Here is a 22,773-nt window from a genome sequence, read left to right as displayed (position 1 = left end):
GGCCTTGAATGCTTATGCTGTTGCTTAAACTAAGGTGCATTCTTAAGAGGAGTGGCACAGCACAGCAAGCCATCTTACTGGGCCACCATGTGTCAAAGGGAAAAGGACAGTAATGTGTTGTATTTAAAAGAATACTGTACATTCCTCTATTTGTCTCTGTGCTGGTGCTTGGCTACCTTGTGCCAACACGGTCACCCTGGTGCAAGGGTGCCTGTGTTGCATGCAGGATTTTTTTGTGCAGGAAGGGGCACTTTCCTAAGCCTACCTCTGGCTCAACTCGAGTTCATGTTGGAATCTTGAGCCCATGATGACCTGAGCTTTCATGTGGCTTCTGCCTGATGATCTCCCTCTACCAAGGATGTGGCCTTATGGTCAGAGGGGAGCCAGGTTTATGTCTTGGGACCTCATTTTAATGCCAGTCGGATGAGCATCCCACTGGCATTGTGTCAGAAACGGGACCACCTGACAAGGAGTTGGCAGTCCTGCTTTCCAAATTAGGATGTGAAGTGTACATTTCCAATTGCGGCTAGTTCTGCGGGCTGCAGCACAAGCCAAAATAGGAAAAATAAACCTTTTAAACATCTTTGCACAGTGTGGCAGGCACCGCATGGTGTTTTTCTTAATATTGGAGGCCATGGGGGGACAGGAGCCCTACCAGGGCCCCCCAAAGTCCTTCTACGACAGCTTTTCTAAGGCAGTCAGACCACCATAGAATGGCTGTCTGAAAGGGACATCGTAATCTCTACGGCAGTTCCTTAGCAGGCATCACTCCTTTGTAGGGAATTACTTTCTGAGCTATGGTCGGACTGGCTCATTGAGCCCGTCAGAATCATCAGTCGGTCCCTCTACACGCTGCGTCTGACCGCTGCACAACATATTGCGGCAGACGGACCACAGCACTAGATGTCGGTTGGACCACAAGTTGTGGTTTGACTGACATCATAATGATGAGGCTGGTGTTGCCTCAAAATACTGTCTCAATTCCTACACAAAATAAATGTGACCTTGTGTAATATAACTGGTGCATATGTAAAGAGCTCAATTACAGTTGGGCTAAGTTCGTGCTATATAAAAACTGCAAAAAAATTCACAAAGAGGTAAAAACAATCCCTGAACTAGAGACAAGTTGGCACCATTTAGTGGCTGATTTGTATGAAGTGAAACTAGAAATCCTGGATAAATTATGTCTTCCTCACTTAAATTATGTGATCTTAGGCATATATCTTATTTCACCAAAAATCATTTTTCTTCATTATCGTATATAAATTTACTTTCAAATATTTGAGTACAGAATGGCAATTGTACAAAAAACACATTGTGTTTGTTTTTATAGACTATTGTTGCTTAATAATAATTTAGGCCCTATACAAGCTTTTAAAATGGCAACTGTGTTACCTCTTAGTTTATATATGGTTCAGGTTTAAAAACTATGGGCCCGATTCACAGAACTAACTGAAGACAAAATACTAAACTTACTACCATTTTGGTATTCACAGAAGGCACTTACTCCTTTTGAAATTCACAGAAGGCACTTACTCATTTCGGTATTCACAGAAGTTAAGAGTCCTAACTTTAGGCCTCCCAAATGCCTTCTATGAATTCCGAAAGTCTTAAAGTTAGGATTTTTCTCTGTTTAGGAGTAGTAAAGTTAGGACTCCTAACGTTAGGACTCCTAAATGCCTTCTGTGAATACCGAAAGTCTTAAAGTTAGGATTTTTCTCAGTTTAGGAGTGCTAAAGTTAGGAGTACTAACTGTACTACTCCTAAACTGAGGAAAATGAAACACAAAAATACAAAACGGAAACACCGCTAAGTCTCTTCAGCTGCTCGCAGAATTGCTATGTTGGCAAACAGCGGCTTGTATACCAGTTTACATTGTCACAATTCAGGAGGGCTCGGTAGGTCCGGCCTCCGCTTGGCTCTGTAACTGGACGTTGCTCGGCAGTCATGCTCAATCTCGCTCTTGTGGTGATAACCATCTGTTGGAGAGACGGTGGATGTCTAGGTGTTGCTTTCCGCCGTTCAGTCCTGGTTCTTGCGGTGTCTTCGGGCATGCTTCAAAGTGTCTCTTGACAAATGACAAGAGTAGGTCCAAACATCCCTCTCACTAGGATGCCCCTCAGGCCGCTATTCCTCTCTCACAGGATGGCCGGGAGGCCCTCTTTGCCAGGCTTCCACATGACTGGTGCTTTCGGTCGTGTTGCTCCACCATAGCCTTGGGGCCGTGAGTGGGACGTGCTACGAGCCTCACCGTTCTGTCCTTCGTTCCACCTGAAGGGTGTGTTTTGTAGCTCCTGTCATTGCATGCAAGGTCTTCACCCTTCTGGGACCTACAGATGAGCGGCTGTGGATCTATCTCTTGTCCGGGATCTTCTGATGCCAGAGTCCCTTGAGGCCTCTGCCCCTTGGGTTTCCACGGGCTGGTGTGGAGTGGTCAGTTCCTTCGTTTCCGGATGTCTGAGCACTCTCGCCATCCAATCTTCCACTCAATCCCAGAGGTATTTTGTTGCTAATAGTCCAGCCTGCTCCCACCTGCGATTGCCTTGGGGATGGCGTCCGCGTCGGTAAAAGTCTTTGCTCCATGCCGCTGTTGTTCTTCCCAGGCCTTGTGCTCCGATGTACTCTGATGTTCCAGCGCATGTCACCTTCCTCTTCCGGTGTGTGTGTTGACTTGTCACACCTCTTTTCTCCTCCCTTTTCGTTATTTTTCCTTGTGGCGCCATGCCACTCAATTCCCTTCTTTCTTCTTCCTTTTGCAACGTGGTCGGTCTGTTATCTCTGCTGGCGACATGCCACTTAATTCCCTTCTTTTCTTTCTTCTTCCTTTTACAACGTGGTTGGTCCCTTTCCTCTTATCTTCATCATTCAGGCCATCTCAGTGTGGTGTGCACTCCACATGTGTCTCCCTGGTTGTGTCCTACCCCTAGGACAACGCATGCTTATCTTCTGCTGACCGGACCAGGTGTTGTACCTTTCTTCCTGTTGATATCTTCAGACTCTTTCTTGGTCCCGTCCATAGACCTCTTCATACGTTCCCAGTTGGTCTTCCTCCTTCTTTCCATTTATTTCTCTGCTGCGACGGAACCTGGGGCGATCTTCTTTCATCTTCTCTGGCCAGGCTTCCTCATGCCGCTCGCGCACTCCGCACTTGTCTTCCCAGTCTTGTCCTAGTCCTAGGACACAGTCTTCTTTTCACTCGAACCGCCAGAGTTCGCATCGCGACTTTCCCTTCATTTTCCGTTTTGTTCTGCAAACTTGTGATGTTGAAGTTCGTTGGTGCCTGTTCATTCAGGCCATCTCCGTGTGGTGTGCACTCCACATGTGTCTCCCTGGTTGTGTCCTACCCCTAGGACAACGCATGCTTATCTTCTGCTGACCGGACCAGGTGTCGTACCTTTCTTCCTGTTGATATCTTCAGACTCTTTCTTGGTCCCGTCCATAGACCTCTTCATACGTTCCCAGTTGGTCTTCCTCCTTCTTTCCATTTCTTTCTCTGCTGCGACGGAACCTGGGGCGATCTTCTTTCATCTTCTCTGGCCAGGCTTCCTCGTCCCGCTGGCCCACTCCGCACTTGTCTTCCCAGTCTTGTCCTAGTCCTAGGACACGGTCTTCTTTTCACTCGAACCGCCAGAGTTCGCATCGCGACTTTCCCTTCACTTTCCGTTTTGTTCTGCAAACTTGTGATGTTGAAGTTCGTTGGTGCCTGTCCACGGACCACTTCTTAGTTGAACTTCTTGGACCTCTAGCCAGTCCACTCTGCCGTTCTCAGGCAGGCTACCTTCAGTCCACGTGTCAGACTTCTTGTCATGTAGATTCTCGCTGACCTCTGCTTCGGTCTCCTCCTTCGCAACCTTCCCGTGGGTTGGCTTCTTTGCTCGGGCGACCATCGGGCTGGTCGGTTTCTTTGCTAGGGCGACCATCTGGCTGGTGGGCTTCTTGGCTTGGGCAACCATCTGGCTGGTCGGCGTTTTGGCTTGGGCGACCATCTGGCTGGTCGGCGTTTTGACTTTGACGACCATCTGACTGGTCGACTTTTGGCTTGCGATCAACGGACTGGTCGGCTTCTGGGATGCGTCACGTCGTGTGAACTTCCATGGTACCTGTCCTGCGCGATGGCGCTCCATGTGCTCTTTTCCCTCCTTGCGGTGGCGTCTTGTCACCATGTGGCGCGCATTCTGCGCCCTTACGCCTCCGTTTCATCTGATACTTGCTGCACACATCTTCAGTGGGATCTTCGCTTTTGGCGCTGTCGTGTTCTATCCGCTTCTGGGGTACTTCTGCACACTGTCTCTTGCGTTCTGCTGCGTAATCAGTTATGATCTTCCTTTGACGTGGCTGCAAGCAGGTTGCTGCACTTTGTAGACTCTTTAGCTACTCTCATCGTTTCCTCTTTTGGATGCACCCATGTGACATTGGGGGGAATCTTGCACTGCAGTAGTCAGTCTTTCACTGCAGGTCACACCAGCTTTCCTTTGCACTTGTTGCAGTAGGTTGCAGCAACCACTTTCTCTGGTGTCAGGTGTGTGCTGCCCCAGTCGGTCCTGTGCTGCTGCAGGGATTTTTGGCTAGTTGTAGGCTTGTTTATTTTCATTTCCTGTAGTACTGCAAAAGGTCCACTAGATGGCAGGGCTGCTTTCCTCAGACTTTCTTTCTCATCCTCGGCTTTCCCCCAGCGTTGCAGGCTCCGTGCTCGCTGCCTGGTGGGAGAGCACCTTCACAGATGGCTATCGCTCACCTTCTGGCACCAGGACCCCTCCAGGCTGCAGAATGGTTCTCCTTAACGAGGTAAGTGCCTTGTGTGTTCTTGGCCGGGTGCTGCTGCAAACGCTTGCGCGCTGTTCAGCCCCTCACTCGCTTTCCTCCCGGGCTGTGCAAAGTGGGTGTGTGTGTGTGCTGGTATCGCTCCGATAAGCCCCAGGTAGCGCCACTCACGCTGTGGACCTCTCCTATGTGCCCATCTGCTCTCATGGCTGCATTCACGCTTCCTTTTCCTTCCATTACTCCGCTGCCGCAGCCTCACAATTCACACATGGCGCGGCGGGGGAGGGGTGTTGGCGCTGTCCTCTGGGTCGCACACTACTCTGGGGCCTTGGCCAGCCTATACCTCTTCCGGCTGTGCTGGGGGCACTTGCCAGCTGCAGGGCCTCGTGGTGAGTGCGGGTGGGCTCCGCTTTGTCACTTATACATGGGGCTGTGCGCAAAGGCAGTCATGCTCCCTGCCCACCCCTCATATAATTAAGGTAGCGCTGGCCAGGTGCGGCCTTAAGAATCTCTCACCCCGCCACTGCAGCTTGCCTGACATTCACACGCTGCACGGCGGGGGAGGGGAGTCACTGCCTCTTGGCTGCTTGCACCGCTTGCTTGATTCGGTCGCTGCCCACGCCACCGTCCGCTTCTCTACGGGCTCTACTTCTTGCCCGATGCGGACTCAGGCCTTCTTGGTGGCGGCCGCAGCTCCTCAGGCGGTCTGCGGGCTTGCATCATGCCCGGCGGGGCATCGTTGCCATTGCGGGTGGGCTCCACTTTCTTTATGCAGTGCCCGGCAGCTCTCCACACGCTGCGGGCTAATATACCCGCCGCCCCCGCAGCAGCCTCAGTCACATGCTGTGCGGCAGGAGCAGCGATCACTGCTGGCAGGGCTCCGCTGGCATGGCTTTCACCGGGGGCGCAGTAGCCGGCGCAGGGCAAAGTTCCTATTTGCAGCGGGTGGGCTCCGCTGGCCTTATGACGCTTGGGGCCGCTTCTTGCACATTGGCTCACCTCCGGCCTGCGGGACTGTCTAACCACACGGGTGGGCTCCGCATTGGTAATTTCATGTTAGGGGCACTCTGATGCGGCCGATGCGGGTTGGCTCCGCACAGCTCGCTTTCCACGGTGGTGGTCACTCTCTTGCGGCCGACGCGGGTGCGCTCTGGTCGGTCCGCTCTTCTCCTGCAGGCGCTTCTCTGTCCGGGTAGCCGCAGAGGGGTCAAGAGGTGCAGGTAGGCTCCCGGACACCTCCTCATTTGCATGCAGGCCCGGGGCTCAACACACGCCCTGCAGGCCTCTCGGCAGCCGACGCTGATCACAGGAGGGTGCCCTTGATGTGGGCAGCTCCCTTCCCCTTTTCCCATGATTTTTTCTGTGAGCTGTGGCACACGTGGGCACAGCTCCTTCGTCGCCATTGTAGAGTCGGCGCTAGGCCCGCATGCTGGAGAAAGGAGTGTGACACAGACACTCTGGTAACTGGGTGCAACTGGCCCAGAGCATGTGCGCTCGGCCACTTTTATTATTCCTGCGTAACCTGACCAGTGACCCCATTGGTGGGTGGATGCACAGTGTAGGACACTCACAGAAACACTGGTGTGCTGACTGCACATCACTACAAGGATGTCAATTGTACAAAAACGCATTGTGTTTGATTTGATAGACTGTTCTTGCTTAATAATAATTTGGGCCATGTACAAGCTTTTAAAATGCCCACTGTGTTACCTCTTAGTTTATATATGATTCAGGTTAGAACAAACGTCGATGTCCTGATCCATAGGTAAGTTGACATTTCCGTCCAATTACAATTATTGTAGTGGACCAACACAGAACTAAATCATGAAGGGAAGGCGTCATTATACCGAACGTGAATTTCAGAAAGGGATGCACAAATTAAATAATTCAATTTGTTCCTTGGTATTATTATGCAACATACATATTGGTGGCAGGTGCATTTTTCATTGAATGTAAATGCACTAAACAGATTTAGCTTTCTGTACTTTAAAGATTGCATTTTATTCTTCCTCAGGCAATGTTTGCTGCATGCGAACTTGGAGTATTTGACCTGCTGCAGGAGTCTGGTGCCCCCCTACCCTCTGCCACCATTGCTGAGCGTCTGCATGCCAGTGCAGATGGGATGGAAAGATTGCTGTGCGCGTGCGTTGGATTAAAACTCCTGGATATGGATATGAATAATACCGAAGGTAATGCCATAATGTTACAGCCATCAGCAAAGCCAGGCCGTGTAAACAGATTTCATTAATCATATATAAATTGTATTATCAGAAATTAAATCTTTTTATTTTTTGTCTACTTAATCATGAAAAATCCTTTATATTATCGCTGTGATATTTACTATTCATTTGGCTGTTGATGTCAATAAATAATGCAACTGAGAAAGAGTTAGGCCCAAAGTGTATAGTACATTTGGACGTTTTGATAAATCCTATTTCTGAAAACAGGGCAAAAAACCATAGTGATATTACAAACCGAGAAAAAACTTTAGTACGTTTTTTATAACATTGCCCAATAAGTGTCCCATAATCAATTATTGCACCTGGAAGACAAGAGAGCACATTTGAGAAGGCACCCTTGACAAAGTCAAAAGGTTTGTCTTTTGTATGATGCATTCTCAAAGAGGCAAACAATATTTGTGCACACGTTAACATAGACCACAAATGGGGAACAGCGTTTACAACTCAACTTTTACCACGCAGTACCTTTACCACGCAACTTTTACAACGCAAGTCATTACAACGACTTGCGCTGGGGGGCGCTGTAGGAAATGGAATAGTTTAATTTACTATCCAAAACCTTCCCTACTATCCACGGGTACTGGAGTTGGAATAGTAAATTAAACTATTCACTATCCAGCGCCCCCCAACGCAAGTCGTTGTAACGACTTGGGCTGTAAAACCTGCGTGGTTAAGGAATGCATTGTAAAAGCATGTGTAGTAACGACATACATTCACCACAAATATATACACATATGCCGACAGAGTAACACAACTAGGAAACACACTAATGTGGGAGCAGAGCCTAAATCATTAACTGAATACCAGTATTTCATGGACTAGCGCAAAGGGACTACATTCCCCATCCAAGGATCATTATTTTAGCAGAAGTAAAGTAAAAATAAAACTTACATCTCTAAATGACTCAGTTCTAGATCAGTATAGGGAAAAGTGGATTTATTACAGAATTATTAATAGGAACGATGCAAAGAATACATGTCTGCCAGGAAGACTCAGTTATAGAAAAGTACAGTCACAAACCATAAATATATACCTATTTAGATAAACAAAGGTAAAATGATTCTAATTGTCAAATTCATGAAGAATACTGACAACATTCTGTAAGAGGGAGAAAATCTCAAAATAATCAGACAGTCTCGGAAAAAAATGGAAAGTCACACACAAACCGCCAAAACCCGGGGTTTGTTAAGCTTATTTTGTCCATACTCATTAAAACACTGTAGATTCAGCATGGCATGATCATGGTTAGGTCGCACTGGCAAATCAAATACAGCTACGCAAATAATACATTTTTTAACAGTAAACCCGTCCCTTAAGGTAAGAGAAATCTTCCTTTTGCTTCCTCAGCAACTATACTCTGGATTTGTACAACCTTTTTTTTTTGTTTAAGAAATTTTTATTAGGCATTGAAAAGTAATACAAAAGACATGTCATGAAAAGTTAGAAAAAAGTACATATGAATATAATATTAAATGACATCAGTCCAGACGAATTTTATGAGGAAAAGGGGGAGAAAGATAGAGAGAAAGAAAAGAAGGAAAGAGAAAGAAAGAAGAAACGAAAGAGAAGGAAAGAGTAGAGGGGAGAGAGGAGAGAAAAAGAGGGTAACCAGAGGAATCATGTGGGAGTAATAGCACGTGGTAAGGGAGAGGGATTAGAGGAAAGATATGAAGTGAAGGGAAGCCATTACAGATCGGATTTAATTTTTAGAGGTACAGAGGTGGAGGAAGCAATAGAAATTCTGTGTTCATCACAAATGTAGTTCCACCAAGTGTGGACAGATAGTTTAGAATTATCCTTCCAACACGATAAAATAACTTTAAATGCAAGAGCAATAAATAGGTCTAATAATTTAGCAGAAGAGGATGTAACAATATTAATATCATCAGATAAAGAACCTAAAAATATGTGTAAAAAAGATAATGGGGAAGAGAGAGATAACATTTTCATGCAAATATTCAAAACATTAGTCCAGAAAGATAAAACAGGGGAACAATCGTATAATTGGTGTTTTAGAGTGCCTGGAACTTTGGAACAAGACCAGCATAAAGGAGAAGAGGCATGAGAAAATTTATGAATACTAACCGGGGTAATAACAACTCTATGATATATAAAGAGTAAGGATTGTGTAATGCGTGCAGCAATGGAGACTTTAAAAATCTTGGACCATAACCGATCCCACATTGCAGTATCGAGGGAGAAATCAAGATCAGTCTCCCAAGCAGTCTCTACATTAGATTTGGAGCGATCAGAGGTATTGGATAATAAAATTGAGTATACAAGAGCAGCTTTAGGGAGTTGAGTAGAAAATAAAGGATAAAGTGGAGTGACAGGAGTGAAGGAAGAGAAAGACTCAGAAGAAGAAAATAGGGAAGACAAGTGAGATTGAATGGCAGATGTTATAATAGTATATTCAGAGAGAAATGTTGAAGGTAAATGAAACATGTTTTGCAATACTGGAAAGGAAATAAGAGAGGAGTCAAGAAAAAATTGATGTACAAACAGTATATCCTTTTCCTTCTAGTGTTTAAAATAGAACGATTTTACTTTCTATCTAAGAAATTTGTTATACCAAACCACAGAGGATAAAAAACATTGAAGAGGGGAAAGGGTAGGGGAAAAAACAGTTTGTAATAGGGATTGGGAATATTTCAAAATGGGATATTTGGATAGAAAAGTACAATTTGACATAAAGGTGATATGTTGAAAGGAGAAATCTTTCAAAAGGGAGCGTTCCAGGAGAACCCACTTAGGGACAGGAGTATCAATGAAGTCATAAGCCAAGGAGAAGGATTGTTTGATCAAAAAGGCAGAGTGGTATGATTTAAAGTCAGGGAATCAAACACCACCTTCATTTTTAGGCCGGATCAACGTATGCAAACCAATACGAGGATGTTTATTATTCCACAGTAATTTTATACATAGAGAATTAATACGAGTAAAATAGGATTTGGGAATTTTGAAAGGGAGCATAGAAACTGTGTACAAAACATGTGGGGTGATCATCATTTTGATGGTGTCCAATCTACCCCACCAGGATAGGAATAAGGGGGACCAAATTTGAAGAAGAGATTGAATTTTGTTAGTCAGTGAATCAAAGGTTAATTTAAGGGTATCCTTTAGAGAGGAAGAATACCATATACCAAGGTATTTAATTTTGGATGGGCACCATGCAAAATCAGTGTTATTAAACATGTATTGAAAACATATTGAGTTAAGGGGGAGGACTTCCATTTTGGATAGATTAAGCTTATAACCTGATATGGAGGAATACAACTGAACTTCATTTAAAAAAGGTGGAAGGGAGGATTCTGGATTAGACATGTAAATGAGGACATCATCAGCATACGCAGATAATTTAGTATCAACAGAGGAAAATTGTATACCAGTAATAGCAGGGTTGGAACGAATACGTTCTAAAAAAGGCTCAAGACATAAAATAAATACCAAAGGGGAAAGGGGGCAACCTTGTCTTGTGCCTCTGGTCAATGAAAAGAATCTGGAAAATTGGTTGTTAACAAAAACACTGGCACGGGGGAGGAATAAAGGAGCTTAACCAAGGATATAAAAGTTGGACCAAAACCAAACCATTTGAGGGTACGGAACATAAATTGCCAATGAATACTGAGGTAATAGAAATTTTCAGTTAGCTAATGTGTCCCCCACTCGCACCCTATCCTTGCACCCATGTTCCATGTATGTCGTGTAGCTTCTGTTCTATACATACTAGGAAGACGCAAATACATTTGCGTCCTTCCTTAACATGTTAGCTATCCAACCATACCAAGAAATCCCGTTAATTGTGTTCCTAGGCATACGGTGCCACCGTCTTTACATGGTACACTTTCACGTTTTCGGCCACGTTTTCTGGCCCAGTCGAGTTAGGCCCTTAAACGAGGCCCCGAGTCTCATCTCTCCTGTCTCTGAAAGCTGTATGCATCCCTGACCCTTGCCTTACTTCCTGCCAGCGCAGCGGTGCCCGGCTCGGCCTGGACTGCCTGCCAAATTCATGTTTTACCCACAAGTTATCTGTCCAGCCTCCTCGAAACACATTCCAGTCTAGTCGCCTTCTTACACGCCTCCTGTTACGCACATGTGTTCTTATCATCTCTTTTCACCTGTTACGCCTACTGTATTCACTGCCATGCATACTGTTTTACTATATATATTGATTACTGTTAATAAAAAGCGAGAACGTCCCTTCCTGAACCTGCGTGGTGATGGAACCCGATGTCCCATGCTTCGAAGCATTATATTAAAGCCCGTATGACTCAGATTCCACAGACTCTGCCTCTCATTGAATGAGCTGTCTTGTATTGATAATTATATGGAAAAAATGATTAGGTAAAATATATTTACCACATAATTTGGTGCCTGAATAGGGACCCCCCCTTCCCCACTCGCCGGTGAAGTCACGCGGCCTTTGACCCCTTCTACAGCCCCGACGGAAACCGTGCACGGTTGCGGGTTTTCCTGCTATCTTCCCTCGGGCCCACGAGGGAGACGGAGACTGCGGTCCGGCGTCCAGACGAGGCGGTGAGGAATGCGGAGGATCCCGACCAGAGCCCTAGTCGAGAGAGCAAAGTCCGAGGTGTCCAGAGGCCCACCTGTTCCGAAGCGCATGCGTAGGAGAATCGTCACCTGACGCAGTCCAGTCCAGTCCGGTTTCCGAGGCCTTCAGTTTCTGCTTCCCGGTGAGTACCGTTATTGGGAACGCATCTAGACGGGTTCATTAATTTTTTCCCGGTCAAGACAGGTCTGGGTACACAGACCTGGTCCGTACGTGTTCACTTAGGTGGATACGGTCCGACGTGTCTCTTTATGGGACCGGTCTGTACTGTTATAGCAGTGCATCTAGTAAATCCAGTGATTCAGTATTCTAGTGTTGCAACTCGAGTGTCAGTTTCGCTTTTATGTGTTCTCTATGTATCAGGTAACATGTTTTTAATGTGTTTTATTGTTGTGGTATGAATGATTGTTTTGCTATTCATTACTGTGTTTTACTGTGTCCACGTTTAAAGTGATCCGACCATGCCGCTGTTCTCGTAATTACGTCAGATAAGTACTAGGAAAGGGATATTAGAAGAATCAGTTCCTGTCCCACTTAGGGACACTCCTGGTCATTTTATGTATAATAGGCATGGCTTAGATGCCATACTGTACCTAGAATTATGGGCAGATTACACTAAGGGTCTGGAAGAAAAGTATAGATGGCCTGTCTCAGGGACATGGGATGCAGATTGCATCATGAGGGTAGAAGAAGCACTTTGGAAAAAGAAAGCCAGACAATCCCAGAAAGATGCCATAGAGTTATGACGTAAAGAAGCTCATAGACGAAATGAAAAGGGAATCAGAAAAGCCGAAAGAAGTAGAGAAGAATCCGAAAAAGCTAGAGAGAAAGAGTTACTAGAAGAAGGAGAACGAGTCAGAATAGAACAACAAGACAGACAGAGAAATGCACTTATTACCGGACTATATCCAGTTCTAGCCGAGGGCCTGCCCAAGGCGACCCCGGAAGTACCACGTAACTTGCCACCACCATTGGTCCCGACTAAACTCCGTCACAAACAGACCGCAGCAGATATTTTCCTTTCTTCCTATTTAGATGATGTAGCGCCAGCCTATACCAATGTACCCATACCACCCGTTAATAATGCACAGCAGCCTGTTCCGGCTGTTCAAGCCACGACCCCTCCACGCCAAGACTCGCTTCCCGCGCCTGTTGTCACTTCCCCTGCTGCTGCTACTGGCCCCCCTACTACTGGTCCTCACAATCCTTTTTCGACAGATGCAACCGAGAGTCCAACCCCATCACATGTACCTTTTCCACCCGCCATGACGTCAGGTCATGCCCAGGCTTCTGCTTCAGGAGGTGCCGCAGGAGGCCACCCTCACACCCCGCCACAATTACAACGAATGACAATCAGAGACTTAGCAACACAGCGTACTCCGAAAGCGATGCCACATGAAAAGCTTAAACAGTATATTACAGATTGTAGATATGATCCAGTACCCGGCAAGAAAGGAGACATGATGTTAGCCTCGTTACCTTTACGACGTGTCACGGATTATTTGTTGACATTACCAGAAATGCCAGACCATCTAGACAAAATATATCATTTTATTAGAACAGGGGAAAGACCAGAATGTATTCGTGAGGCCATGGCATATCAGAAAGTTGAGACACAAGGGTTAATACTAAGATTCTTAATTAATGGTTTGATAAGGGAACAAGATCGGCCAGGTGTAGTTCAAGAAGAGATGGATGTACTGACTAAATGGAGTCAAAATATTGCAGATTGTAAACATGATAAACAAAATTGTATAGATGCCATGACTAGAAAGATCCGTAAAGAAATAGTAGCAATACATAACAGACAGAAGGCTGAACACGAAGCCGAGTCAGACAAGAATGAATCCTCGGCGGAGGAAGAAATAGAGAATCCAGACAGGGTAGCATACGTAGGTAGAGTGAAACTCCCTAAACAGTATTCCATGGATAGACCTTTTGACAGACCCATTCGTCTAGAAAACAAGAAACGTTTCCTTTCCCCGATACCAGAGCAATGTTCTCTTGAACATTTGTTCCAAGCCACTGATAAAATCCTAAAAGATAGAATAGGTTACAACGAACTTAGTACAATGCGTGAACAAGAACTAGCACGGTCCGCAGTACAGTGGGCTGATAATAGCAGTGTATATAAAGACGATTCAGTAGCGCAAACATTTTTGAGTCTTACTCCAACTGAACAACGTTTAGCTGGTATATATATGATCCAGCATATCATTATGCTATATGAGAGTCAGCATTCTGATCCAGGTCCCCTATACAATATATTGGATGAATTACTCCTGAATAGATGGAGAGGTTTAGGTACCTATTTGATTAATGTGATTCTTGAACAACGTCATAAATACAGAACATTTCTGACTCCACATTTTGTTCCCGTTCCACCTCCAGTAAACCATCCTTTTCACATAGACAGACAGAATCCCTTACGAGAAGTTCATCCCGTACAGACGTCTCCAGGGGGTGCGCTTCAACGCGTATTCGTATACACGCCCTTAAGTAAAATGGAATTATTGGAAATGAAGAAAATAGTGCCCTGTCATGATAAGGATCCAGCAGGGTTTCACCGTGAATTAAAAGACATGTTACTCATGGGAGATTACACATATCCCGATATTATGAAAATGTTAAAGGTATTGTTACCGGCAGGTATTTACGAGAAACTCAAAGAAAAAGAATGGGAGGTGGGAGATAAAAAGATTAACTGGACTGAATTAGAAGACTAAGAAAAGGGACGTACCCCAGGTTTAGGTCTTGGGGACAAAACCAAAGAATTACCAGGATTATTAGTACAGGTTTTGCCGAGGCTATTGACAACGAAAAAAGAAGACTGGGATGCAATCTCAGCCTGCAAACAGAAACAAGACGAAGACACTAGTGATTTTTATTCCAGATTCGAGAAATGTTTTGTTATTAATAGTGGCCTGAAAACAAGTAGCGAGTCATATCCACATCTTTTTGTGACCAAATTAGTTGAGAATTCCTTACCCCAGGTTAAGAATAGAGTCCTGAAAGTCGAAAGTACATGGCAAGCAAATACACCTTCCCAAATGTTACAAATGTTACAGTACCACCAGAACCGAATTAGAGAGGAACATGAACATGAACAGAGACGTATGAAAGACACGAAAATGAAAGTACTAGTAGCCCAGTCTGTTCCAGCAGACGGTCAAAGAAAGGGTACAGCACCTCCAGGTCAGTCTGCAGCTCCCGTTAAAGGGAATTGCAATTACTGCAAACAGCCAGGTCACTATATTAATGAATGTTTGGTTTTGAAACACAATATTGCTACCGGTAAAACGAAAGAGAGACCGCGTCCTCTTAGACAGGAACACGTCCCACAGCATGTCGCACAGAATACACAACAGTCACCACAGCAAGCTTCACAGACAGTAGCTGTACCCCAACCTCAACCGCAACCACAGCCTATTGCTGCCGCTCAACATGTCACACAACAAATGTACCAGTATGCACAGTCAGATTACCCCGATTACCAGCAGTACACATGAAACAGCCTAGAGAGGGAGGTTGGCTTGCCTCTTATTGAGGTTCCTGTAGATCAAGATGGTCCCTATGTACATAGTCAGGTATTAGGGAAAGACAGAACATTTTTGATTGACACAGGGGCAAGTAGAATGACCATCAGTCATGACGAAGTTCCAGGGGCACCCCTCTCAGGCTCACAGAATGTTTCCCTGGGTTTTTCAGGAAAGCCTATTGTTAATGAAGTATCAAAGCCAGTTTCTCTTGAAGTTGGTCCACTGTCCCGAACTACTGACCTGTTACTTACGAAAGCATGTCCTGAAAATTTGCTTGGTATTAAAACGCTGAAAGCTCTAGGAGCTGTTATATGTTGTTCTCCGGAAGGAGTGAGATTGTTCTTACGTGACTTTAAGGGTCACTATGTGTTACGGGATTTTGATCCAAGATTGAGAAATGTACCAGCACATTTATGGGCAAAAGGTCCAACTGATGTAGGATGTATGCACATCACACCTTATCGTGTCACTCTCAAGCAAGGTGTTGTACTGCCCCGAATCCGACAATACAAATTGCCCCCCGAGGCTGTAGTGGCCTTATTGAAAATCATAGACGAATTGATTGCTCAAGGAGTAGTTATAGAAACTGACTCCAATGTATGTAATTCCCCAATCATCCCGATTCTTAAACGAACAGACCCAAATGCACCTCCAGTCTACAGACTGGTGATCGATCTTCGCGAGCTAAATAAATGCATCGTTCCCCAGTACCCAGTAGTGCCAGACATATCCTCTTTGTTGACTGCCATTGATTCCGAAGCTGCGTTCTTTACTGTAATTGATCTTAAGAACGCCTTCTTTAGTGTCCCCATTCATCTGGAAAGCCAATTTTTATTCGGATTCTCATTAAATGGCCGAAGTTTTAAATTTGCACGTGCACCTCAAGGGTTCACGGAAAGTCCCAGTATATACAGTCAAGCCCTGAAAAGACAATTAGACAGTATTCACATGCCTACTGACACTGCTCTGCTCCAATATGTCGATGACTTACTGATCACTGCACGGACTGAACGTGATTGCGAGCACGCGTCACTGACTGTCCTATGTTTCTTGGCCGAAAAGGGGCATAAAGTGTCCCCTTCGAAGCTACAATTCTGTGCCCAGCAAGTGGTATACCTTGGGCACTTGCTGCCCAAATGGGGGAGACAACTGACACCGGAACGTATCCAGTTAATTGCACATCTGCCACAACCCAAGACACAAAAGGAGGTACGGGCCTTCATTGGCCTCACCTCGTACTGCAGACAATGGATCCCTCAGTATGCATTTCTAGCTAAACCACTCATACAGTTGACAACACAGGAGGCAGCGACTTCGACTGTCCTCCCTTGGACTCAGGAACACACACAAGCTTTTGACGAGTTAAAGAAAGCCTTATGTCAAGCACCTGTTTTAGCGACACCATGTTACAGCAAGCCTTTTACACTTTTTGTTACTGAACGCGACGGCACAGCATTATCTGTGCTCACACAAGATCAAGCAGGACACCATAAGCCTTGTGCTTATTTTTCTAGTACATTGGATCCAGTAGCCCAGGCTCTGCCTGCGTGCCTAAAATCAGTTGCAGCGACCGCCCTAGCAATCAGACAAAGCGATTCAATAGTGTTAGGACATCCCTTGACAGTACAAGTTCCACATTCCGTGGAAGTTCTTTTGAACCGAACCCAGACTCAACACCTGACCATAGCAAGACTGACCGGATACGAATTGACATTGTTTCAGCCACACATAGAAATCAGACGCTGCAACATACTGAATCCTGCCACATTGTTACCCTCAAGTACGATTGACCCGACACCACATGACTGCGTAGAAGTCATCAATACTGTAACGAAGCCCAGACAAGACTTGACAGACATTGCACTACCCGATCCAGACCTGACACTTTACGTGGATGGTTCATGTATGAGAACGAGTACAAGAGAGTTAGTAGCCGCCTATGCAGTGACCACTAAAACTGAAGTCTTAGAAACACATCGCATTGACACATTGTCTGCTCAAGCAGCAGAGCTCATTGCTCTGACACAAGCCTGTATACTAGCCAGGAACAAGAAAGTAAACATATACACAGATTCACAATATGCATTCGGAGTCGTTCACGACTTCGGAGTTCTTTGGGAAGAAAGAGGTTTTTTAACTTCTCACGGTACCAAGATCCAACATGGTCCTCTTATTCAAGCTCTGTTAGAAGCAATACACTTGCCTACAGCCATAGCGGTTATGAAATGCAAAGCACATACAAAAGCTACCGACACTATTTCACAGGGTAACGACCTAGCAGACCGAACAGCCAAACTCACAGCTCAGACAGACATCCCAACAGACATGACAAAGACCATAGTACCATCACAGACACATTGTATGACAGTGAAGGATCCCATATTGGAAGTACTCGACATACAGACACATGCTACACCAGACGAAATCAAGAAATGGACTGAACAAGGAGGGATCCACACAGATCAGGGATGGATGACGAAGGGAAGAGCCACATGGTTCCTCCCCGACTCTATGGTTCAAGTTATCATTAATACAGCACATAGTCCAGCACACTTAGGAGAAAAAGCCATGTTAGACAGCGTTCATAACCTCTGGTTCAATAAACATTTACGAGCAGCAGCAAAACAGACAGTGCGTACTTGCATGATCTGTTGTCAGTTCAATCCAGGCAAAGGTATTCCCGTGGAACAAGGTGGATTCCACCCTCCCGATCATCCTTTTGAAGTCCTCCAGATGGATTATATCCAGATGGACAGATGTAGAGGTTTTAAATATGTCCTTGTAGTTGTATGTGCCCTTTCCAGATGGACAGAAGCATATCCAGTCCCAGATTACACTGCCGCGACCACTGCCAAGCAGTTGGTTCGTGAATTTTTCCCGCGATACGGCTTGCCCCGTGTCGTGTACTCAGATAATGGAAAGCCATTCTCGTCCGAGCTCATGAAACAGGTTTCACTCCTGTTAGGTTACCAGTGGAAGTTCCACTGTGTACGACATCCCGAAGCAGCTGGTTTGGTCGAAAGACACAATCAGACCCTGAAAACCCGATTAGCCAAAATATGTGCAGAGAAAGGTGTAGATTGGATCGTAGCATTGCCAGTTGCACTCTTTTATATGCGTATGGTAGCCCATTCTAGGACAGGATTGTCTCCCTATGAAATTATTTTTGGGCGGCCTCCCAATATGTGGGGTACGCCTATGCCAAAGAAAATTACGGATGTTGACAGTTCTATGCTGACAGATTACTTGGCCTCCTTGATGTCTGCACTACAATCTTGTCGTTCACAGGTCGCAGCTGCCTTCCCAGGCAACACCCAAGTGAAACCGCATGACGTTGTCCCCGGCGAGCATGTGCTCATAAGAAATTTCGACAGGAAAAGTCCGCTGGAGCCCAGATGGAAACAGCCTAAGTTGGTGCTTATGACGACGAGGACCGCAGTGAAGCTGGAAGGAAGAAAAGGCTGGCTGCATTCCAGCCATGTGAAAAAAGTTCACGGACTGTGTCCAGACATTCCGATTAAGGACTGCCCCCTCCCGGACATTGACTCTAAACTTCCCCTGCTAGAGAAAACTCCCCAAGAGGAGTATCGCTTAAAGCTGAGGTCTAGTAAGTCAGACAGCGTTTAATTGTTTAAGTCCCCCTCGGGTGAAGCGGTTAGACAGGTTTCTGACATGAACAAGATAGACCCAAGTAGTCAGAGAGGTAGGCGAAACGAGAAAAGAAAAAAGCACTGTAAAGTTTTGCACAGCGGATGCATAATTGCCTTAATTTTCATGTTTCTTCTGAGTCTTACGTTAATATGCATTAGTTTAATGTTACATGTCTTTTTCCCTCTTGATTCATATGTACATGCTTCCTCTAATGACACTGTGGAACACATTTTTAGTGACCTGCCCCCACATGAGCTCTCCTATCGATTAGCAATGCGCAACAATACATTCATTCGTATGTTACACCAGACTCATCAGGCCAGCAACGCCACCGATTGCTGGATATGTGGCCGGCTCCCTCCCTATCAGAAGTACAAGGGAGCTCTGCCTCTCTTTCCTTACCCGTTCACGCATAATGGTTCATGTGGTGCATGCTTTACTTTAATGTCTTCCCTAGATAGTAAGTCCAAGGTTTCCCAAGGCAATTGGATATGGGGGAACCTGAATACCGTCATGAATAAAATATGTTTCCCAGACCATGAAGATCTTCCCCAAAGGACAGGGACCGATCTAGAAAATGAAGTGTATGGATTAGGTAATTTTACACTTAACTTCATGATCCTGAATGTGCAGTCTGAGACTAATTCAGACTTGCCGTTTATTACAGTTTTACCAGTGAAAGGTGAATTTGCGTCAGAAAGAATGGTTCCGTACATCTAGGACACAGTGATTGTGATACTGTTGTAGAATTCAGTGATAAAGGCAAGTCTACTTTCAGAGCCTCTCGCCATTCTTATTTCATATGTGGTCAGACAGCCTATGTACGTCTGCCATTGGATTGGGATGGGACGTGCTATATTGCGTTCCTATTGCCACCTGTTTTTCTAGCCCCGCCTGATTATCACAGAAATCCACATCTCGTTCATGTAAGACATAGAAGGGAGATCAAGATCCCAATTGTCGATCAGACTGAAACTACATTAGAACAATATATAGATTTCAATAAAGGATTCTTTCCATTCATAGGCACTGTCTCAAATAGTAAACTAATTTGAAGATTGACCAGAACATTAGAAGCAGTAGTGAACGAGACTACTTCTGCTTTAGGTAACCTGACCGAGGAACAGTCTGCTATGAGACTTGTTGTTCTTCAAAATCGCCTTGTCCTTGACTTCATCTTGGAAGATAGGATCGGATCCAGTTGTCGCGTGTTTATTCCAAATAACGCACCATCCGTGTATAAGGCCATAACTCGGCTCCATGAAATAGCCCATCAGATGCACCAGAATCCAGGCTCCTGGACTTGGTCCGGTTGGTTCTGGAGTGTGATATCTGCCTGGGGATGGAAATTGTTATAGTTCCTAGGAATAATATTGGCCATAGTATTCAGTTGTTGTCTCTGTCTGCAATGTGGGCCGGCGATTTGCGGCTTGTGCGCCACAGCCTGTATTCCCCATCCAAGTACACGTTCCCGCTCCCGAATAAAGAAAGATGAACAAATGATGCTTTATGAACAGATAGATGGTCTCATGAATATAGATATATCCTGAAGGGTGTAGTAGGGTCCAAGGAGGGAATGAGGTAATAGAAATTTTCAGGTAGCTAATGTGTCCCCCACTCGCACCCTATCCATGCACCCATGTTCCATGTATGTCGTGTAGCTTCTGTTCTATACATACTAGAAAGACGCAAATACATTTGCGTCCATCCTTAACATGTTAGCTATCCAACCATACCAAGAAATCCCGTTAATTGTGTTCCTAGGCATACGGTGCCACCGTCTTTACATGGTACACTTTCACGTTTTCGTCCACGTTTTCTGGCCCAGTCGAGTTAGGCCCTTAAACGAGGCCCCGAGTCTCATCTCTCCTGTCTCTGAAAGCTGTATGCATCCCTGACCCTTGCCTTACTTCCTGCCAGCGCAGCGGTGCCCGGCTCGGCCTGGACTGCCTGCCAAATTCATGTTTTACCCACAAGTTATCTGTCCAGCCTCCTCGAAACACATTCCAGTCTAGTGAAATAGGTAAACATATTCTGCGGCTGCAGAGCAAAGGGCCCTGCCTTCCTGTCTCCAAGCAAGTAATTTACTGCTCCTGTTACCATGGTAGGCCCATGGTCCCCGCACTCTACATGAAGATCCCTTTGCACGCACTCGCATACAGTGTTGAACGGCCCTTGCCCGAGAGACCTTTTACTCCAGACACTACATCCTCAAAACCATACGATATCAGATATGCTATAGGTACAGGTCGTTTTGACACCCCAGACATTAGTCTCCTCTACTCGTGCAAAAGTCAAAGCCCCCAGTTCTCCCCGGTTGCACGTCATGCTCAGCTGCGCGCGCATATAGGTTAAAAGTTTCTGCTGATTCTGCAACTTTCTCTATGCATCCACCCACTCGTGACGTTTTATGTTACGTTTCTCTGACATGTCCAGTGCACGCCCATGTGTACGCCTTCTTACACGCCTCCTGTTACGCACATGTGTTCTTATCATCTCTTTTCACCTGTTATGCCTACTGTATTCACTGCCATGCATACTGTTTTACTATATATATTGTGTACTGTTAATAAAAAGCGAGAACGTCCCTTCCTGAACCTGCGTGGTGATGGAACCCGATGTCCCATGCTTCGAAGCATTATATTAAAGCCCGTATGACTCAGATTCCACGGACTCTGCCTCTCATTGAATGAGCTGTCTTGTATTGATAATTATATGGAAAAAATGATTAGGTAAAATATATTTACCACAATATGATCGAAGGCTTTCTCAGCATCTAGGGAAAGGGCTGCCAAGGGAGCTTTGACATTCTTACTATGAGCAATCACATTAGAAAAAAGGCGAGCATTATCAGCAGCAAGTCTGCCCTTAACAAAACCCACCTGTTTTTTTTTGATTAAGCGAGGGATAATGGAATCAAGGCGAGAGGCAAGGATTTTAGCAAAAATCTTACAATCATAATTAATCAAAGATATGGGGCGGTAGTTTTTGCATTGTGAGTGATCCTTGTCAGGTTTGGGGATAATGACAATGAGAGCATCCAAAAAGGACCCCGAGGCCTTAGCATCTGAAATAAAAGAATTAAATAACTGAAGGAGTTTAGGGGCAAAAAAGGAATGGAAGGAGGAATAAAACTGGACAGGCAGACCGTCGGGGCCAGGGGCTTTTGATTTTTTGAGAGAGTGGATGGCTGTAGTAATTTCCTGGAGAGTAACGTCCCGTTCCAAGTAGGTGAAGTCCACCGGGAGGGAAGGAGGGGAAGGGAGGCCTTCAAAAAATTTCGTTAAGTTTGCATCAGAGGGGTGTGTATCATCGGAGTATAGGGCTTGGTAATAGTTGTGAAATACTTCAGCAATGTCTTCATCAGAGGTAACCAATTTATTAAGAGAGTCATTAAAGATTGGGCCAACAGCTTTACGTTCTGACTTTATTTTCAAATAATTGGCCAACATTTTCCCTGTTTTGTTCTGGCCACCATGGAATTTAGATTTTATTTTAAGGAGGGTGTGACAAGCTTCATTAGTGATAATTTTGTTAAGGTCTGTTTTGGCGAGAATCAACTCCTGAAGGGCAGAGGAGGATTTAGAAGTAAAATATATGTGTTCAAGGTTTTTAATCTGTTTAAGCTGATCTTCATACTTTTGTCTATTAAGCTTCTTTTTTGTAGAAACATATGAAATAGTAAAAGCTCGGAAAGAAGCCTTAAAAGCATCCCAGGTGATGGGAATTGAGGTATCCGAGGGCTTATTAAAGGAGAAGTATTCATTGAAAAACTCGGTACTTTTTTTCATGAAAGTGGCATCAGATAAAAGAAAAGAATTAAATTTCCAGCGACTAAATTTAGAGGAGGTAAGGGAAAGATCTAGGGTAGTGTAAACAGGAGCATGGTCGGAGATAAAAATAGAGCCAATAACAGATTTTTGAATGGAGGGCAGAAGAGACTTATTAATCATAATATAATCAATTCTTGAGCGTGTATGATAAACATTAGAAAAAAAAGTATATTCCAATA

General features: G+C 45.0%; 1 protein-coding gene across 1 annotated transcript in view; it reads left to right on the top strand.

Annotated features, from left to right (window-relative positions):
* LOC147698089 (acetylserotonin O-methyltransferase-like) overlaps window positions 1–22,773 on the top strand; it is a 684,409-nt gene that overhangs the window by 20,626 nt on the left and 641,010 nt on the right. The window contains exon 2 of the mRNA XM_086934767.1: window positions 6,776–6,950. Coding sequence (XP_086790893.1) covers window positions 6,776–6,950 — 175 coding nt within the window. The remainder of the gene's footprint in view (window positions 1–6,775; window positions 6,951–22,773) is intronic.

The sequence above is a fragment of the Lissotriton vulgaris genome, chromosome 8 (assembly GCF_964263255.1).
Source record: "Lissotriton vulgaris chromosome 8, aLisVul1.2, whole genome shotgun sequence".
NCBI lineage: Eukaryota > Metazoa > Chordata > Amphibia > Caudata > Salamandridae > Lissotriton > Lissotriton vulgaris.
The sequence above is the reverse complement of the archived record's forward strand: the minus strand, read 5'-3'. Positions and strand labels throughout refer to the sequence as shown.